Source organism: Mobula birostris, chromosome 2, assembly GCF_030028105.1.
Source record: "Mobula birostris isolate sMobBir1 chromosome 2, sMobBir1.hap1, whole genome shotgun sequence".
NCBI lineage: Eukaryota > Metazoa > Chordata > Chondrichthyes > Myliobatiformes > Myliobatidae > Mobula > Mobula birostris.
Window position 1 is genome coordinate 232,169,522 of NC_092371.1, and position 19,913 is coordinate 232,189,434.

General features: G+C 42.5%; 1 protein-coding gene across 5 annotated transcripts in view; it reads left to right on the plus strand.

Annotated features, from left to right (window-relative positions):
- Positions 1–19,913, plus strand: part of cep85l (centrosomal protein 85, like) — a 343,531-nt gene that overhangs the window by 58,894 nt on the left and 264,724 nt on the right. For 3 of the 5 annotated variants that reach the window (XM_072251606.1, XM_072251604.1, XM_072251605.1), the window contains exon 2: positions 6,693–6,854. In XM_072251606.1, the coding sequence (XP_072107707.1) occupies positions 6,693–6,854 (162 nt within the window). Of the gene's footprint in view, positions 1–6,692; positions 6,859–11,158; positions 11,248–19,913 lie in introns of those variants that run through there. The other 2 variants (XM_072251607.1, XM_072251608.1) reach the window with 2 other exon arrangements.

Consider the following 19,913-nt stretch of genomic DNA (forward strand, 5'->3'; position numbering starts at 1 on the left):
TGGAAGAGTCGGGATGAAGGACCTGTTTCTAGCCTGTATTATTTTAACATTTAAAGGCACCAGACTATGAAGAGTTTTTTCACTTCTCATTAAAAAATATGGAAGGGAATTATGCAAATGCCAAATATTGTGGATTATTTGTGTGTGTGTGGGGGGGGAGAGAGGGAGGGAGAGAGAGAGAGAGAGAATGCTTCAGGGTTATGACCTGCAGAAACAGCAACAGATCAACTCTTTCACGTTTGTCGATCACACTTCGGTGCAACTGCCAATAAATTCTAACATACTTTAAGAGCTGTACTGGATAGGCACAGGAGCAATGGCATTTATTTATTGAGATACAGCGTGGAATCGGCCTTTCGAGCCATGTTGCCCAGCAATTCCCCAGTTTTTGTTACTAGCCTAATCACAGGATAATTTACAATGAATAATTAACATACAAACCAGTACATCTTTGGACTCTGGGTGGAAACTGGAGCACCCGGAGGAAACCCACGCAGTCACGGGGAGAAAGTACAGACTCAATACAGACAGCGGGGGGGAACTGAACCCGGTTACTTGGCTTTTGACGTCTACAGTTTTGACCAATGCCGCAGGCCAGGACTTGCATGTTTACTGCTGCATAAGGGCAGAATTAGGCTGTTTGGCCTGTTGAGTCTGCTCTAATATTCAATTTCTTCTCCCTCTCAATTGCATTTTTCTGCCTTCTCCCCATAACCTTCTACTCGCAGAGACCAAGTTCAGGATGGCCAATAGTCACGAGGATGACGATGGAGTTGGGGTGGTGCATTAGAATCCTATACTTTAATGGAAGAGGTGGGGAGAAAAGAATAAGATAATGCCACACCCATTGAGATGTGGATTGGGACCAGATAGCCATTGTTTACAAGAGCAGCTAATTCACTTTACAGTTTAGCATATTTACCAGTTTGTGGTTACTTGAATGGTGGCTATTTAGATAGAAGACATTTCAAAAGCCACCAAAATTATATTACAACGTGAAACAACCAAATGATCATTATTATTTTGGCCATTTATTCAGATTAGTTATTCCATTCGGAGCCAGTCCAGATTATTATATGATCATCAATCCAGATTACATTTATTAAAAGAGGAGATGAGCGGGAATTACATTACTCTAATAGCTGTCATTTCAGATGTGCTATCTTTAATAGCCTCCAAATCAAATCACTGTGGACGTAATGACCGCCAATGTACAATTCTCAGGGCAGCTCAGTAACATAGCAGTTAGCGTGATGTTATTACAGCTCCAGCTACCCAGGATCCATAAGGAGTGTGTACATTCTTCCCATGACCACGAGGATTTCCTTTGGTTCCCTGCCACATTCCAAAGACAGATGGCTTCCTAGGTTAGTTGGTCACATGGGTGCAGTTGGGTGGTGCGTGCTCATTGGTCAGAAGGGACTGTTGCCACACTGAATCTCTGATAATGCTACATTGGTTGCTGATAAAGATTGCTGTAATGCCATTGGGGACTGGTCCTGATGGCTACAACCATTCACCACAACCACTAATAACCACTTGCAGTTCCTCCTCAAGTTACCACTGCCCAAGGACACATCATCTACGTGAGGGAGTGTTTGGGAAACTGGTGAGTGCTGTAAGGCTGCAGACGTCTTTTGCTGAGTGAAAATAGAGTGGGGTATTCCCAAGTGTCTTCTACAAATCCGAAACCCCACAACTCCCAAATCTGAGCTGCAATATTCAAGGGCTGGTTTAAGCCAAGCAGAACTGGACGCTGAGCCAAGTGAGATAGGCTGGGGACTGTTCTTTGAATGCCTGTCACAGGTGTTTACATGATCCTCTCCCATACACAGCTTTTGTTCATTTCTGACTTGCAGACTGTTTGGATTATGAGCCATTCTTTGGAATGGAACCCTGTTATAATTTGGGGAGGACTTGTGGTCAGATTTTTTTTTAAGGGGAATGGATCTGAAATTTCATCCTATTGCCTCACTTTTTTTTTCTTTAAAGTAGTAATTGATCTTAGTACTAATAGAACACAGTTGTCAAACAGATGTGAGGAACCTACAGCCTATGGACTCACTTTCAAGGACTCTTCATCTCATTTCTCAATATTTATTGCTTATTTATTTATTATTACTTTTTTCTTTTGTATTTGCACTTTTTGGTGTCTTTTGCACACTGGATATTGTCTGTCCTGTTGGGTGTGGTCTTTCATCGATTCTATGATAATTCTTGGGTTTACTGTGTGCGCACAAGAAAATAAATGTCAGGGTTGTATGTGGTAATATATATGTACTTTGATAACAAGTTTACTTTTGTACTTTGGAAGGAAATAATTAAATCACCTTCTCAGAAAAATGAGAGTGCATTACATAAGAACATAAGAAATAGGAGCAGGAGTAGGTCATCCAGCCCATCGAGCCTGCCCCACCATTCAATAAGATCATGGCTGATCTGTCCGTAAACTCAGCTCCATCTACCTGCCTTTTCCCCATAACCCTTAATTCCCTTACTATGTAAAAACCTATCTAACTGTTTCTTAAATATATTTACTGAGGAAGCCTCAACAGCTTCCCTGGGCAGGGAATTCCTCAGATTCACCACTCTCTGGGGGAAAAACAGTTTCTTGTGATCTCTGTCCTAAATCTTCTCCCCTGAATCTTGAGGCAATGTCTCTTAGTTCTAATCTCACCTACCAATGGAAACAACTTTCCTACTTCTATCTTATCTATCCCTTTCAAAATTTTGTATGTTTCTATAAGATCTCCTCTCATTCTTCTGAATTCTAGAGAGTACAGTCCCAGGCGACTCAATCTCTCCTCATAGGTTAACCCCTTCATCTCTGGAATCAACCTGGTGAACCTCCTCCGCACTGCCTGCAAATCCAGTATATCCTTCCTTTTGCAGTTTCAAAATTAAAACAGTGGGTATCATGCCTTTCCATTTATGCCTGAAGTAAACATTCCTTTACACAGGCTAATGACTGTTTACACAGTGGTTTTAATTTTATCAGAGATGTGAGAGTAAAAAGAGAAACATTCAGACATTTTCTCTTGAGCAATGTTTATGTTTTGAGCGTGTGTGTGTTTTTAATAGCCATGTCCCACATGCTATCACTTTGGATAATTTAAACTATAAATATTGATCAGCACACACAAAAGAAGGAGAGTCTCGGCCTGAAGCATCAACCGTTTATCTCATTTCCATGGATGCCACCTGGCCTGTTGAGTTCCTCCAGCATTTTGTGTGTGTTGCCCTGGATTTCCAGCATCTGCTGACTTTCTTGTGTTTATAAGTATTTTAGCTAGGCTTTGTTACACATCTGTAACACTGTTTGGCCACTTGCCTTACTAACCAACAACACAGGAAAAAAATCTATGGACGCCACATGGACGATAGTTTTCAGATGTTACTGCTGTGGAAGTATTAGAGTAATAGAGCTCTGCAGAATGGATTCAGGCCCTTCAGCCCAGCGAGGCCATGCTGTCCACTTGGGTAGTGCCAGTCTCCTGGATTCAGCCCATATCCCTTCAGCCGCCTCCCATACAGATATAGCACCTTCACGCCAACATTTTAATTCTGATTCCCAATCCCATTCCAACATGTTGGACCATGATCTTCTCCTGTGCCATGATGAGGACATCCTCAGGACGGAGGGCAACAACTTGTATTCCATCTGGATCGCCTCCAACCCGATGTCATGAATGCTGATTTCTCCTTCCGGTTAAAAAAAATCCCTCCCCCTTCCCTCTTCTATTCCCCACTCTGGCCTCTTACTTCTTCTCTACCTGCCTATCACTCCCCCCACCCCACCCCGTGCCCACTCCTCCTTCCCTTTCTGCTGTGATTTACGCTCCTAGCAGATATCTTCATCTCCAGCCCTTTACCTGGTTTCCCCTATCACATTCTAGCTATCCTCCTTTCCCTAACCCTACCTTTTTATTCTGCCTTCCTTTCCAGTCCTGAAGAAGGGTCTTGACCTAAAATGTCAATTGTTTGTTCATTTTCATAGATGCTACCTGACCTGCTGAGTTCCTCTAGCATTTAGGAACATAGAACATAGAATAGTACAGCACAGTACAGGCCCTTCGGCCCACAATGTGTGCCGACCCTCGAACCCTGCCTCCCATATAAGCCCCAACTTAAGTTCCTCCATATACCTGTCCAGTAGTCTCTTAAACTTCACTAGTGTATCTGCCTCCGCCACTGACTCAGGCAGTGCATTCCACACACCAACCACTCTCTGAGTAAAAAACCTTCCTCTAATATCCCCCTTGAACTTCCCACCCCTTACCTTAAAGCCATGTCCTCTTGTATTGAGCAGTGGTGCCCTGAGGAAGAGGCACTGGCTATCCACTCTATCTATTCCTGTTATTATCTTGTACACCTCTATCATGTCTCCTCTTATCCTCCTTCTCTCCAAAGAGTAAAGCCGTAGCTCCCTTAATCTCTGATCATAATGCATACTCTCTAAACCAGGCAGCATCCTGGTAACTCTCCTTTGTACCCTTTCCAATGCTTCCACATCCTTCCTATAGTGAGGCGACCAGAACTGGACACAGTACTCCAAGTGTGGCCTCACCAGGATTTTATAAAGCTACATCATTACATTTTGTGTGTGTTGCTTTGGATTTCCAGCAATTGAAGAACTTGTACATATACCTATCCAAATGCTTCTTCAATGATAGTGAGGTACTTGCGTCAAGCACTTCCTCAGGCAGCTTATTCTATATACTCACTACCTTTTCCATGGGGAAAAATATCCCTCAGTCTGGTTTTAAGTATCTCCCCTCTCACCCTGCAGGTTCAAGAGAAAAGACCATGGGCTGTTCTGGATACCGTGTGCTAACAGGTAGTGAGGATATTAAACAGTTAATGAAGTCCAAGGGGTTTCCGTCATTAGCTTTGTACGCAGATTGTCTGGGGGTGTTCCAGATGCCAAGTAAGTGCTTGATGACAGAAAAGAGCAATGTGACTGCAAGTGAAAATTAAGAAGCAGATGTGACAGCCATTGACATGACTGGGCATGTTTACTAGAACTGTGTGCTTTGGACATTTTAATTGTGATCAGGTAGGGCAAATTGCATGGGTATTTTAGGTCCCTCAAGACGGTGCTTGCACGGTAGTCCACACTTGCCTTGAGTGCAAGAGAGAAAAGTTGTATAGCAGTCCTGATGGAAATCAACCAGTTTCTGAAATCAGAGAGCAAGGAGGTTGAGTTGGATGTGTTAAATGGAATTTACTGTACAGCTGCAACACTTGCAGGCTTCCCCCAGCAGATCTTCAGATTGTGTTGATTGTTGATGGAAGTGACGCATTTCACTGTATGTCTTAATGTACACAAGACAAATCTAATTTCTTGGCTGATCTCTGGTTTAAAAAAAAACAAGCACAGATTAAGTTGCAGGATGGGTGTGTGGTGTTGAAAAGACACAGGGTATGTTTGCGATAGGGTCAAGATCAAATGCTATTGATGTCGCCTAAGTGAATGGTGAACGTTTGTTAATCATTGCTGATTGGCTTTGCGCTTTCTTCACCGCCTTATTTCAGTTTTCTAAAAACTGCTTCTCCCAGTTGCAACATTCTTTTTGTCCCCTACCCTCGTTCATCCCAAACAGATTGACTCTGGTTGATGAGTCTCATCACCCTGTGTTAGATATCTTCAGCACCTTCCCTCAGTAGTTTTAAACACACTTGTTTTGGGAATCAGATTCAGCTTTAATATCATGGACACCTGTCGTGAAAATTGTTGTTTTGCGGCTACAGTGCAATACATAAAAGGCGGCAAATTATACGAAGTATATGTATAAAAATTAAATAAGCAGTTAAAAGAGAGCAATAAAGAAATAGTGAGGTAGTGATCATGGGTTGGTTTGTTGTTTGTTCAAAAATCTGGTAACAGAGGGGAAGAAGCTGTACCTAAAATGTTGAGTGTGTGTCTTCAGGCACCCGTACCTCCTCCTTGATGGTAGCCAATGAGACGAGGGCATGTCCTAGGTGATGGGGGTTCTTAATGATGGATGATGCCTTTTTGAGGCACCCATCAGCTTTTGAAGATGTTCTCGATGCTGAGAGGCTAGTGGCCATAATGGAGCTGGAAAACTCTGAATTTAGTTTTCATCAACCAGCATTGTTAACTCTGCTTTTCTTTGTATAAACACTGCCCGACCTTTTGAGAACCTTCAGCATTTTCTGATTTTAATTTTGAGTTTTCACTCTCTGCACTTTTTCTTCCTAACTGAGATGCACACTGAATCGCAAAAACAATAGGCAGAGCTGCCTGATCTCACAATTACTGGATTGGATCAAAGCTCAGCAGTCCCATTACATCTGAAGAGTTAAGCAGCAAACAGGAGAAGATGGCTTCAAAAATACAGTATTTATGCCAGTGTAACAGAGTGATACTTTTTGGTTCTGGGCAAACTTCCTCTGTTGAAATTTTGACAATACCGCACATTGTCTATGTTTGTGAAAGAGCTAGGCAGGTCTGCCTTCAGACCACATACTTCACAAATGAAACTGATGCAAAGTCACGGAGTGAGTTTGCATGAAACAAAGAATAAACATTCAAAGTGGAGAATTGGTAGGGTAGCCTTCTAGTTTTTGATTTCTCTTGTAATATTCTTTGCGCTATTAACCCTGTATAAGACAAAAATCTACTCGGCTTTTGCTTTCTCTAATCCATGGTTCAATCTCCCTTTGCCCAGGTTCTGATGTTGCACATACTGGATGGATTCAAGGTTGTGAGGCAGTGTGGCAGGCCCCTGTGCTCCTGACCAGTGGTCACAACAACACCAGCAGAAGATTCAGCGCTACCTCCGATAGTGGAGACACTGGAATAGGCACTTCAAGCTCAGACAGCATCGAAGGTAGGTGAGAATTTTGAATTAACTGTATGTAAATTACTTATTGTAAGGCATGAAAGTGATTTTCATTGTAACTGGTGAGAGCAGATTGCGCAGGATGGAAACAACTGATGCTTAATGCAATAACTATACGTACAGTCACCCACTAAACATGAAAGTGATTCATTTTACAGTGAGTTTTATTTTGAATATGGCTAGGTCATTAGAAACATTTACTATTTTTGTTACAAATGGAAGCAGTGTTGTTAAGTTTGTCTGGTTGTAATTATCCACCTCAATTGTAGAGCTCGTTTGTGTGACATCTTTCCATTACCATGATGTTCTTGGCAAATTTTCCTACACAACTGGTTTGCCATTGTCTTCTTCTGGGCAGTGCCTTTACAAAATGGGTGACCCCAGCCGTTATCAATACTCTTCAGAAATTATCTGCCAGTTGTCAGTGGTCGCATAACCAGGACTTGCAATATGCACCACCTACTCCCATGGTTTCATGTGATCCTGATCGGGGGGGGGGAGGGGGGAGGGGGGAGGGGCTAAGCTGGTGCTGCATCTTGCCCAAGGGTGACCTGCAGGCTAGCGGAGGGGAGGAGTGCCTTATACCTCCTTTGGTAGAAATGTATCTCCATCCTGCTACCCCACTCATAGCGACTCAAGATTTGAACAATGGATCAAACTAGATCCAAAAATCCACTGTGAGTCAACATTTAATCTGTTCTGAAGCATCTTTGCCATTCAGTTACCACTAGAAATGAGGCTGTTGAATTTTCAGTGGGTATGCCAATGATAAAAGGAGATGAAACGTGGTAATACTTGTGTTCATCCTCTTTTGATCTGCATGGACTACAGATATGCCGTGGAGAGCATTCTAACTGTCTGCATCACCGTCTGGTATGGAGAGGGGGTCTACTCACAGAACTGAAGTAAGCTGCAGAGAGTTGTTTCTTAGTCAGCTCCATCAGAAGCACTAGCCTCCATAGTATCCAAGACACCTTCAAGGAGCAGTGCCTCAAAAAGGCAGCGTCCATCATTACGGACGCCCATCTCCCAGGTCATGCCTTGTTCTCATTGCTACCAAGACGGAGGTACAGAAGCCTAAAGGCACACATTCAGTGATTCAGAACCAGCTCCTTCCCCTCTGCCAAACGATTTCTGAATGGACATTGAACCCACGAACACCACTTCACTACATTTTAAAATGATTTTTTTTGTACTACTCACTTAACTATTTAATATATGCATTCATACCGTAATTTTCATTTTTCTCTATTATTGCATTGCTCCCACAAAGTCAACAGATTTCTTGACATATGATGATATTAAACCTGACGCTGATTCTATTGGAGAGAAACTTCTTGTGCATGAAATTTTGTATACAAATCACCTTATTTTCGATTGTATATCACCTGGTTGTTGTACACTATTTGAAAATACAGCAACTTGACAATCAACACCCAACATAAGCCTCTTTTGAGACTTCCTAAAATCAACAAGCTGTCCTTTTTGATTTTTCCCTCTTATAATAATAATAAAAATAACCAGTTTCAAGGACACATACAAGGGCTGACACTGACATAGAGAGAAGCTAAAGATTAAAAATGAGCTTTATTAGCTTTATTTGTCACATGTACAATGGTAAATGAGTCATTTGCATCAATAATAGTATCAACATCAATAACCAGCTGTCTGAGGAAATGCTGGGGACAGCCCACAAGAGTCACTGTACCTCTCGTGCCTACGTAGCATACCCACAGCTATGTGATAATATGCAGTTTATATAAAATAAAGCTTGCCTTTAAATGATATCTCATCAAATTTTTGAAAAGTTCCAATATTTTACACATAATGGATTTTCTTGAAGGATTATTGTTACTATGTAGGCAGACACAGCAGTAGCAATTTTGTAAAATTAAAATATAATTTTTACGATCAACTTTAATGTGTTTGGAATGATAGCTATAATTATTAAGTACTATCTTAACATATCAGTAGCAATTACACAGCAATGTAAATATTTTAAAGATATTAAACTGTACTGCGCTATTCTTAACCTATATTCAAGGCAAATGGTCCTGAGTTCAAATTCAGCCAGTCTCTTGCACGCTTTCCATCTGTGCTGGGGTGAGCGTCGAGCTGGTACCTTGCCCTCGGGGCGGGGGGGGGGGGGGAAGCAGTCAAAATGCTTGATCCTGGGGCAAATTGGTTTTCATTACAGTTGCACCATGAATAATTACATAGTAATAAAACCATAAATAGTTAAATAGTAATATGTAAATTATGACAGGAAATAAGCCCAGGACCATCCTATTGGCTCAGGGTGTCTGATCTTCCAAGGGAGGAGTTGTAAAATTTGATGGCCACAGGCAGGAATGACCTCCTATGACGCTCTGTGTTGCATCTCGGTGGAATGAGTCTCCGGCTGAATGTACTCCTGTGCCCGCCCAGTACATTATGTAGTGGATGGGAGACATTGTCCAAGATGGCATGCAACTTGGACAGCATACTCTTTTCAGACACCACAGTCAGAGAGTCCAGTTCCATCCCCACAACATCCCTGGCCTTACAAATGAGTTTGTTGATTCTGTTGGTGTCTGCTACCCTCAGCCTGCTGCCCCAGCGCACAACAGCAAACATGATTGCACTGGTCACCACAGACTCATAGAGCATCCTCAGCATCGTCCGGCAGATGCAAAAGGAGCTCAGTCTCCTCAGGAAATAGAGACGGCTCTGACCCTTCTTGTAGACAGCCTCAGTGTTCTTTGACCAGTCCAGTTTATTGTCAATTCATATCCCCAGGTATTTGTAATCCTCCACCATGTCCACACTGACCCCTGGATGGAAACAGGGGTCGCCAGTACCTTAGCTCTCCTCAGGTCTACCACCAGCTCCTTAGTCTTTTTCACATTAAGCTGCAGATAATTCTGCTCACACCATGTGACAAAGTTTCCTACCGTAGCCCTGTACTCAGCCTCATCTCCCTTGCTGATGCATCCAACTATGGCAGAGTCATCAGAAAACGTCTGAAGATGACAAGACTCTGTGCAGTAGTTGAAACAATGCTGCCCGATGTGCCGCAAGGTGTGAAAAGGAACAACAAAATAAAATAAAACTGGATTAATTATTGACAGTATTATGGATAATTTAGAATCTAAACCAAGTACCTGAGTTAATCATCTCATACACTCCTCTTCCATGTTTATTTTGGCTATTATTTTAGATTGAATTACTTCTCTGTGATAACTGCAGGTTAATATAGTAAAGAACTTGCTTTGTAAATTCAGACCAGGTGAAATGTAACTCATTGAATTTGAACTCTTTGAATTGAATGAAGACCTTGGGTGGTTACTGTCCAGTGCAGCATTAAATACACTACTAACTGCATTGGATGGCACGATGGAGATACTGTACATCTCTTCCAAAAGAGGTCTAAGGTGCTCCTTCCCTCTGCAAGCCTGTGGGTCGCCCTTCAGCCCAGGTGTAGCACCTGCTTAGCCACCCTGATCAGGGTCATGTGAAGCCATGAAGCAGGTGGTGAATGGTTGTACGAGGAACTGGTGCATTTCACAAGTCCTGGATATGCAACCATTGATGCCAGGTAGACAATCTCTCAAGGGTAATGATAACGGCTGAGGCCACCTGTCTTGTAAAGACACTGTCCAGAAGAAGGCAGTCATTTCCATAGAAAAATTTGCCAAGGACAATTTGGTCATGACCATGATTGCCCACACCATATGACACAGCACATAATGATGACGATTAACTGTATAACAGTCTCATATGGCTCTGCATGTGGTCACTGACAAGAATAATCCATTGAATGTGTGTTATTGCTGTGGCACAGCGCAAATCCTTTGTGCATTGTAAGTTAACAAGCGTTGTAATTCTTAATTTTCTTTTAGAAAGTCTTTTCTTTTGCATCTTTTTAAACACGCTGTCTTTGAGTACTCTCATTTTTATTGTTCTTTCAGTCCCAGATCCAATCTTGAATTCATCCATTCCAATTCCTAGTTCACAAACGTCCTTTTATCCCAGACAATTTATTACCAGGAGCTTCAAGGTACTCTTTCACCTTTGTATCAGAAAGGTTATAAACTCAAGTTGAACACAGGATTAAGCAGATATCTGGCTGATGGAGTACTTGCATGCCCACTGCCTTTCAATTGAAGGATTAACTGAAGCCTTTTGAATCTTAAGTGAGCCTTGGATTCCAACAAAAAGGGCATGGTGCAAAATGCTTCATTCCGGGCCATGAACTGTGTATTTTGTCGCAAGGCAGAAAATGCGGATCTACAAACCGCGGTTACTAGCTCTCAACAAAGCCAGGAACACACCAGTCAGGGATTGCGAAGGACTCTGGAGTAATGTCACAAACTGCATTTTCCAGCCTTGTGTTTCAATGGTGAGCATAATGTTAATTTATTGGGGTTCCCTTCACCAATTGTATAAAGAAAAATTGTTTTGGCCATGTGGTGTGTGTGTAGGATCTGTCCACACCTCACAGTGCATTGTGGGTACTCGATGGCATGGGAGCCAATCAAGCAAGCTCCTCGGGTGGGTGGTGCCAACCACAGCAAAGCATGCTTTGTCTTCTCTGCTCTGCCTTCCTTCACCTCCTTGGCAATGCTTTCCTGCTTCCCTACTGTGAAACTTCTTCTACAGTGTTCAGTGTGCAGCATGGCAGCTGCCAGCTCTGCATTGGGATCCAAACAGGGAAAAAAAACAGAGATCCTGTTTTAGTTCACTAATGCATTGCAAAATGCCATAGGGCTATTTCTCATCTATGTTTGTAACTCACTACTTTTCTATTTTTGTTTTAAGGAAGTGGAGCAGGCATATAGAAGTGAGGCAAAGCAGCAGCTAGGTCATGGACTAGATTACAGATTATGGAAGAGGAGGTGTTTGCAGTCGTGAGGCAAATTAAGGTGGATAGATCCCCAGGGCCTGAGAAAGTGTTCCCTCGGACCCTGTGGGAGGTTGTTTGGAACTACAATTAGTGTTAAGGGTAAAAAGTTTAAGCGGTACATGAGGGGAAACTTCTTCACTCAGAAGGTTGTAAGAGTGTGGAATAAGCTGCCTGCACAAGTGTATAAGTACATGGATGATAGGGGTATAGAGGGTTGTGGTCTCAGTGCAAGTTGATAGGACTAGATGGGCCAAAGGGCCTGTTTTTGTGCTGTACTTTTCTATAGCTCTATATTTAGCACGTTTAATGTACCAAAATAGGATGAATTCCAATTTTTTGGTAACTTCGCCTAATAATGTTCATCAGTTTGGAATTGCATTTTCTGGTACGATCTAATAATATATAGTGTCTGTACAGAGTTAAGATTTAAAAATTCCTTTTTCTTTGCTTCTCCAATGAGTCCTGTGGTACTGTGTCATTGCACAAATGGAAAATAGCACCAGCAGACAAAGGGGACGCGAGAAAGCGTTCCTTGTCCGCTTCATAGATCTATCTTAATGCAGGTTATGCATTTTTATTTTGTATTCTTGAAAGGCAAATACAATGAACTTTTTGTAATCCAGAACAGGAAGTCCAAAGAAGACAGGATTGATAAGTTCCATTGATTTTTGTAGTTTGTGTTAGTTTGAATCGTATTGTCTGCTGGCACATTTTCAGGGTAAGCTCTGCAGAGGTTTTACTCCTAAGGCTGCAGAACCATTCAGAGGATGCATATGCAAGATAATATTTCGCTGAAAGGTTAGATCCTAACTTGGGGAGTGTAGTCAGCAAGATGGCACCATGACTGCTAATGTAAAACGCAGGATTATTTCAGTTCCAGCACTCTGCAGATATCATTCCTTTCAGGATGTCAAGGAAGACAACCACAAAGACAGTGGATAATCTCAGCTACCTCTTATTCTCCACCACCTTGACAGAATTTTTGTAGTTAATTGCAAGACAATTAAAATTAGAATCTGATGGTATTTTGAAGATGTAACATTTCTGTACTGCACACACAGCGGCCACTTTATTAGGCACACCTAATAAACCAATGTGGCAGCAACTCAATGCATAAAAGCATGCAGGCATGGTCAAGTGGTTCAGCTGCTAATCCGACCAAATATCAGAATAGGGAAGTAATGTGATGTAGGTAACTTTGAACCATGGGATGATTGTTGGAGCCAGATTGAGTGGTTTGGGTATCTCAGAAACTGCTGATCTCCTGGGATTTTCGCACTCAACAGTCCCTAGTGTTCACATTGAATGGTGCAAAAAAACAAACAAAAGCATCCATTGAGTGGCAGTTTTGTGGGTCAGAGAGGTCAGAGGAGAATGGCCAGACAGATTCAAGCCACCAGGAAGGCGATGATAACTCAAATAACTGTGCATTACACAAGTGGCACGCAGAAGAGCATCTCTGAATGTACAAAATATATAAAACCTTGAAGTGGATGGGCTACTGCAGTAACAGACCACAAACATGCACCCAGTGGCCACATCATTGGATAAAGGAGGTATCTTGTAGCTGTGTTATGGTTATTCTGCTTCTGGAATTACGTGACTAACAACTTGGCTGTTGCAATATTGTTTTGTGTGTGAAATTGTATGGAGAAATTCATTAAAAATATTGCCTAACTTTTTTAGTTTGAGTCACCAATGTTTTCCGTTTGAGAGAGATGATGATACCTAAACTTCCTCAGTTATGAACTAGATGTTGGATGTTTTTGGTGCGCTAAATTATCAATTAAACTTGAGGATTTTCTAAATAATTGTAGCAAAGATGGATACAAACGTATTAATTCATTATTATTTGACTGCTTAATATGCTGTTTACATGGGAGAATCTTGGTGTTAAACAGAACAGATACATATTGATGAAAAGCAGTGCATGGATTAGGAGGCTCATAAGCCCAAGGCTTGTAAGATACTGAAAGAGTGGGGAGGAGGAGATGTCAGCTAAAGAAACTGTTCAAGATTTTCCCAGGAAACTTCAAGGATTGAAAGCTTCTGCTAAGTCCCCATTAGATAGGGAGTAAGCATACTCTTTCAAAGGAGTGCCAAATGATATTGAAGGTCACTTTTTTGGGAACATATTCAAACTTTTAGATGTTCATTTATTATCAAAGCATGTACTTATATATAACTCTGAAATTTGTCTTCTCCGGATAGCCACGAAACAAAGAAAGAACACAAAAATTGTTCAGAGAGCAACATCAGACCTAGCATCCCCTGTACAAAAAAAAAAATGGCATCCCGATCATTTGCCTCCAAAACCCCCTTCTTCCTGCACAAATGGAACAGGAGCATCGACCCCCCCCAACAAAAAACCCTTCCGCCCCCCGTACACTGACAGAACACAACAGAATATTAGCCTCCAAACACCCTCACCCAAATGTATTGACATGTATTGTAAAAATTAATTGCAAATAATTTGTCTTATTGGCCACATGTAGTATTCAGAGTGGGTGCTGTATCATTTTTAGATGTTTAGTGCGTGCCTCTGCAGAACTATATGGAAACAGCGATGGTGAGTGGGAGGGTATTTTAAGAGAAGCTACAAGATCACCTGTAACGTTTGTGACCCCAACTGACTCCCGTTGCCCTAGGTGAATAGCCGTTGACCCCATCAAACAGTGCAAATGCTTTGGTGCGGATACAGTGTGAGGCACCCAAATATCAGCCACGACACAAATATCAAACAATATACAAAGTGCGAGTAAAGAAATATACTTTATAGTAATTCTTGGTGATGGGTTAGTAGAAACAATTAAAACAAAAGGCGCCACATGAGTAAACTTATCAGTCTTGTGCACATAATATTTTAATACATTGGAGCTCACGCCTCCAATTCCATCCACAATGTCCTTCCGAGACTTTGGCCACCATCCGAACCGCCGAGGCCCGGTATCTGCTGCCCTGGAACCGCTGTCCGTTCCCCACACGTCCGTCCTCTCCGCTCGCCTTCCGAGGAAAAAGCCCGCAAGCCCCAGCTCAGCACACACATACAAGATAGCATAACATAGCTTCCATTGGTTAGTTCCTCCGTTATCTATAACTATAACCCAAACATTTCAGCTACAGTGAACATTACCTCATAGTTAACATTACAAAGAAGCCATTTCATTATAACATTTCAAAAAAGCCACATTATAATAAGCAGTTCACAGTTAACAGTCCAGTTAATATTACTGAGAACCCTACACACCCATCTGAGTTTTTTGTATCTTCATAGCTGCTTTCACCATGAACAATTTTCCACACTTGATTTTGATTTTGAATTTATTAAAATGCTTTTGGTGAAATGTTCTTTGAGTATCATGCTGTGATGGCAAAGCTGAAACATAGAGCCGTTGTTACTATTGAATACCCTTTATGTGCCTGATGTAGCGAAAGCGTAAAACATCACATAAATCACTCCCTACTCCATTAATCCCTCCCCACTGAATCTACCCTTGCAATTGGAACAAGTGTCATACCTGCCCCTATACCTTCTCCCTCACTACCATTCAGGGTCCAAACAGTCCTACTAGATGTGGCGACACTTCACCTGTGAGTTGGTTGGGGTCAGCTATTGCAGTGGTCCCCAACCGCCGGGCCGCGGACCGGTACTGGGCTGTAGATGTGCTACCGGACCGCGAGGAAACGATATGATTTGGCGATATGAAACGATGTGAGTCAGCTGCACCTTTCCTCATTCCCTGTCACGCAATGTTGAACTTGAACACCCGCCTCCCCCCCACCCCACCCCCGTTCAGCTGGTCCGCAAGAATATTGTCAATATTAAACCGATCCACGGTGCTAAAAAGGTTGGGGACCCCTGATACCGTATCTGGTGCTCCTGGTGTGGCCTCCTGTATATCCTGTAGATTGGGACTACTTTGCTGAGAACCTACACTCCATTTGCCAGAAAAAGTGGGATCTCCCGGTGGCTACCCACTTCAATTCTACTTCCCATTCCCATTCCGGCGTGTCAGTCAACGGCCTCCTCTACTGCCGAGATGAGGCCACACTCAGGTCGGAGGAGCAGCATCTTATATTCCATATGTCTAACCTCCAGCCTGATGGCAAGAACAAGTTTTGGAACTTTGAATAATTGCCCCCTCCCCCTTACCATTCCCAGTCCTGTTTCTCTCTCTCACCTCATCTCCTTACCTGCCCATCATCTCCATCTGGTGCTCCTCCCCTTTTCCCAAGGTTATCTACCCTCTCCTATCAGATATCCCCCTTCTCAAGACCTTTATCTCTTACACCTATCAGCTCCCCAGTTCTTTTCTTCACCCTTCCCCTTTGCCTGATTTCACTTATTATCCACCTCCCTGTACTTTTTCCTCCCCTCCACCCTACCTTCTTGCTCTAACTTCTCATCCTTTTATTCAGTCCTGATGAAGGGTCATGGTCCAGAACGTCAACTTGTACACTCTTTTCCATAAATTTTGCCTGGCATGCTGAGTTCTCCACCATTTTCTGTATGTTGCTTGGATTTCCAGCATCTCCAGGATTTCTCCTTTCCCTTTCCTTGACTTTTTGTGCTTCATGCTGCCTCATTAAAGCAGTCAGCATAGTCAAAGACCCCATCCACTGGAGGCATTCTCTTTACTTGTCTCTGCCAGCAGGGGAAAGATATACAAAAGACTGAAAGCACATACCGTCAGATGAGGGCAGCTCGACTATTAAGACTATTGAATGATTTCCTAGTATGACAAGATAGATTCTTGACCTTACAATCTACCTCATTATGATCTTCCACCTTATTGACTACTTGTACTTCACTTTCTCTGTAGCTGTTATACTTTAATTTACATTCTGCTTACCTTACACTACCTCAATTCACCATGCAATGAGTTGATTCGTACGAGCAGTATGCAAGACAAGCTTTTCACTGTACCTCACTAAATGGGACAATAAAATTCCAATTCCATTTGCTGATAGTTTATATGAATCAACTATTGCTTGAGGGGAACAAGTAGTTGAGATTTCCTATTTTGATTCTTGTTTTATCTGCCTGCAGATGAAATAAATGTTAAGCTTTCTGGTTTTATTTCAATATATTCCTTGTTCTTCAGTGCCATAGCTTCTTTCCCCTGTATGAGTCTCTGCTTTGTACAAGCTGGAATGAAACTTATTAAGTTGGAAGTCTAAGATTATAGCAACTCCTGACATCATGCAGGGAAGTTGCTCTGTTTTATGTACTATTATGTATCCCAAGGCTTCTTGTGATTCCCTGACTTTGAAAATTGATATTATAATGAACTAGCCAAGGCAAAGACCATAAAATGTGGATTTTTTAAAACTGCAAAACCGCTTAAATTTATCCAGCGTGTTTAACAAGAAATACTTGCAATTTACAGCATAATTTAATAACCAAGTTCAAAGAACTTCATCAGAGTATAATGGGGGAAAAATGTCTTCCTGGTGCTTTGCAGAGTTTTAAGGAAATAATTAGTGAGAGTACGACTACTCATTAGTGAGAGTAGGGGGAAATAACGAGGGAAGTTCAGAGATTTGGAGAAGGAGGTGAAGGTGAATTAGGGATAGAATTCTTGATCTCAAGTCTTGAGCAGATACAGAGAAAGTTGGCAATGGTTGAGTTCAAGGAGTTGAGTTGAGTTTAATTGTTGAGCACAAGATACTGGAGGGACGTAAATTAGTGTAGGAGAATGTTACAGTGGAAGTGTGTGAAATCTGAGGAATTTATAGAATTAATTACCTGATTATAAATTTGAGGCATCGAGGGATTGGAAGGTGTTATAACTGGATGTGGATGAATATGAAATGGCAAGTTTATCTTGACACGAGTTTGGGTGAATACTACAGAAATTTGAAGGATCTATGTGTGGGGTAGGAGGCTATCCAGTCAAGCAGTGGAGAATAGAGGAGATAATGACGTGATTGAGGATTTCAGGATCAAATTCACAAGACAAAGGACCAGAAGTAGGCCAATAAATTGATTAAGATGGAGGTGGAAATCCAATAAGGACAATGTTACTGAGGTGTAAACTAGCAATATTTGTGTGATGAGGTAACCAAGTTGAAATCTCAGCATACAGCAAAAGAGGATACCATGTTTGAGGATATCCTGGGTTCTGCTTGATTCAGCTCTAGGGTTAGAGATGCATATGGTTTAGAATCTGACACTTTAACCCATGCCAAACATCAAGAACAGATCTACAGTAATGCCTATTCTAGAATTCAGCCTCTTGTTTCATATGCTATTGGATGTTAAAATATCATTTAAGACACATTAAGTTTTCTATGTCCAAGGAGAAGGTTGGAGTCAGTGGTTAGAAAAGGAGAGTGAGAAGAACAAAGGCTCTCAAATGCATCTCCCCTATTTCACGCACATCTGCTCTCACTCCATCCTCCCGCCACCCCACCAGGAATAGGGTTCCCCTTGTCCTCACCTATCACCCCACCAGCCTCCGGATCCAACATATAATTCTCCGTTACTTCCGCCACCTCCAACGGGATCCCACCACTAAGCACATCTTTCCCTTCCCCTCTCTCTGCTTTCCGCAGGGATTGCTCCCTACGCGACTTCCTTGTCCATTTGTCCTCCCCATCCCTCCCCACCGATCTCCCTCCTGGTACTTATCCTTGTAAGCGGAACAAGTGCTACACGTGCCCTTACACTTCCTCCCTTAACACCATTCAGGGCCCCAGACGGTCCTTCCAGGTGAGGCGACACTTCACCTGTGAGTCGGCCGGGGTGATATACTGTGTCTGGTGCTCCCAATGCGGCCTTCTATATATTGGCAAGACCCAACGCAGACTGGGAGATCGTTTCGCTGAACACCTACGCTCTGTCCACCAGAGAAAGCAGAATCTCCCAGTGGCCACACATTTTAATTCCATATCCCATTCTCATTCTGATATGTCTATCCACGGCCTCCTCTACTGTCAAGATGAAGCCACACTCAGGTTGGAGGAACAACACCTTATATTCTGTCTGGGTAGCCTCCAACCTGATGGCGTGAACATTGACTTCTTAAACTTCCGCTAATGCCCTACCTCCTCCCGTACCCCAACCGTTATTTATTCATTTATATACCCACATTCTTTTTCTCTCTCTCCTTTTTCTCCCTCTGTCCCTCTCACTATACCCATTGCCCATCCTCTGGGCTTCCCCCCTCCCCCCTTTCCTTCTCCCTAGGCCTCCTGTCCCATGATCCTCTCATATCCCTTTTGCCAATCACCTGTCCAGCTCTTGGCTCCATCCCTCCCCGTCCTGTCTTCTCCTATCATTTCTGATCTCCTCCTCCCCCTCCCACTTTCAAATCTCTTACTAGCTCTTCTTTCAGTTAGTCCTGACGAAGAGTCTCGGCCCAAAACATTGATTGTACCTCTTCATAGAGATGCTGCCTGGCCTGCTGCATTCACCAGCAACTTTTATGTGTGTTGCTACAAAGATATTGACTTTGTTTCTACTACATTTGAGTGGATGAGTTTGCAGCTCGTGTGCTTGGAAGTTGAACAAACGGCCTGCTAACACAATGGAGAAATTAAGAAAGGGAAGGTTGCACTAGGATTCTTGAAATGTAGAATTTGATTTCATGATGACAAGCGCTGTCACCAAGGGGGGAAATAGATAGCTGAGGATATCAATCCAAGAAAAGAATATTGGAGAAACCTGGAGTTCACTGAACAACAGCTTTTTAGATATGATGTAGATTTCATTATTTAGAAATGGGACCATGCAAGAATAGGATCCTGAAGCTGACTTGATGGGTGCAGAGGAGAGGATCTTATGATTTCAAAATTTCAAAACTCTATATCCATGATATCGTTACCATTTAAACTGTGGTCAGTTTCCAGTGAGGTTAGTAAATGTCTGGGGGCGGGGTGGTGGTATGGGTGTAAGAGGGAAAGCAACTACATCCTTTCGGATGAGGCAAATCTGCTAGGGATGTCTGTTGTGTCTGATGCTCCCGATGTGACCTCCTCTACATTGGTGAGACCTGTCATAAATTGGGGACCGCTTCGTCAAGCACCTCCACACCATCTGCCAAAAGCGGAACTTCCCAGTGGTCAAATATATTAATTCCAATTTCCATTCCTATTCCACCATGTCGGTCCATGGCCTCCTCTTGTACCACAATGAAGCCTCCCTCAGGTGGGGAAGT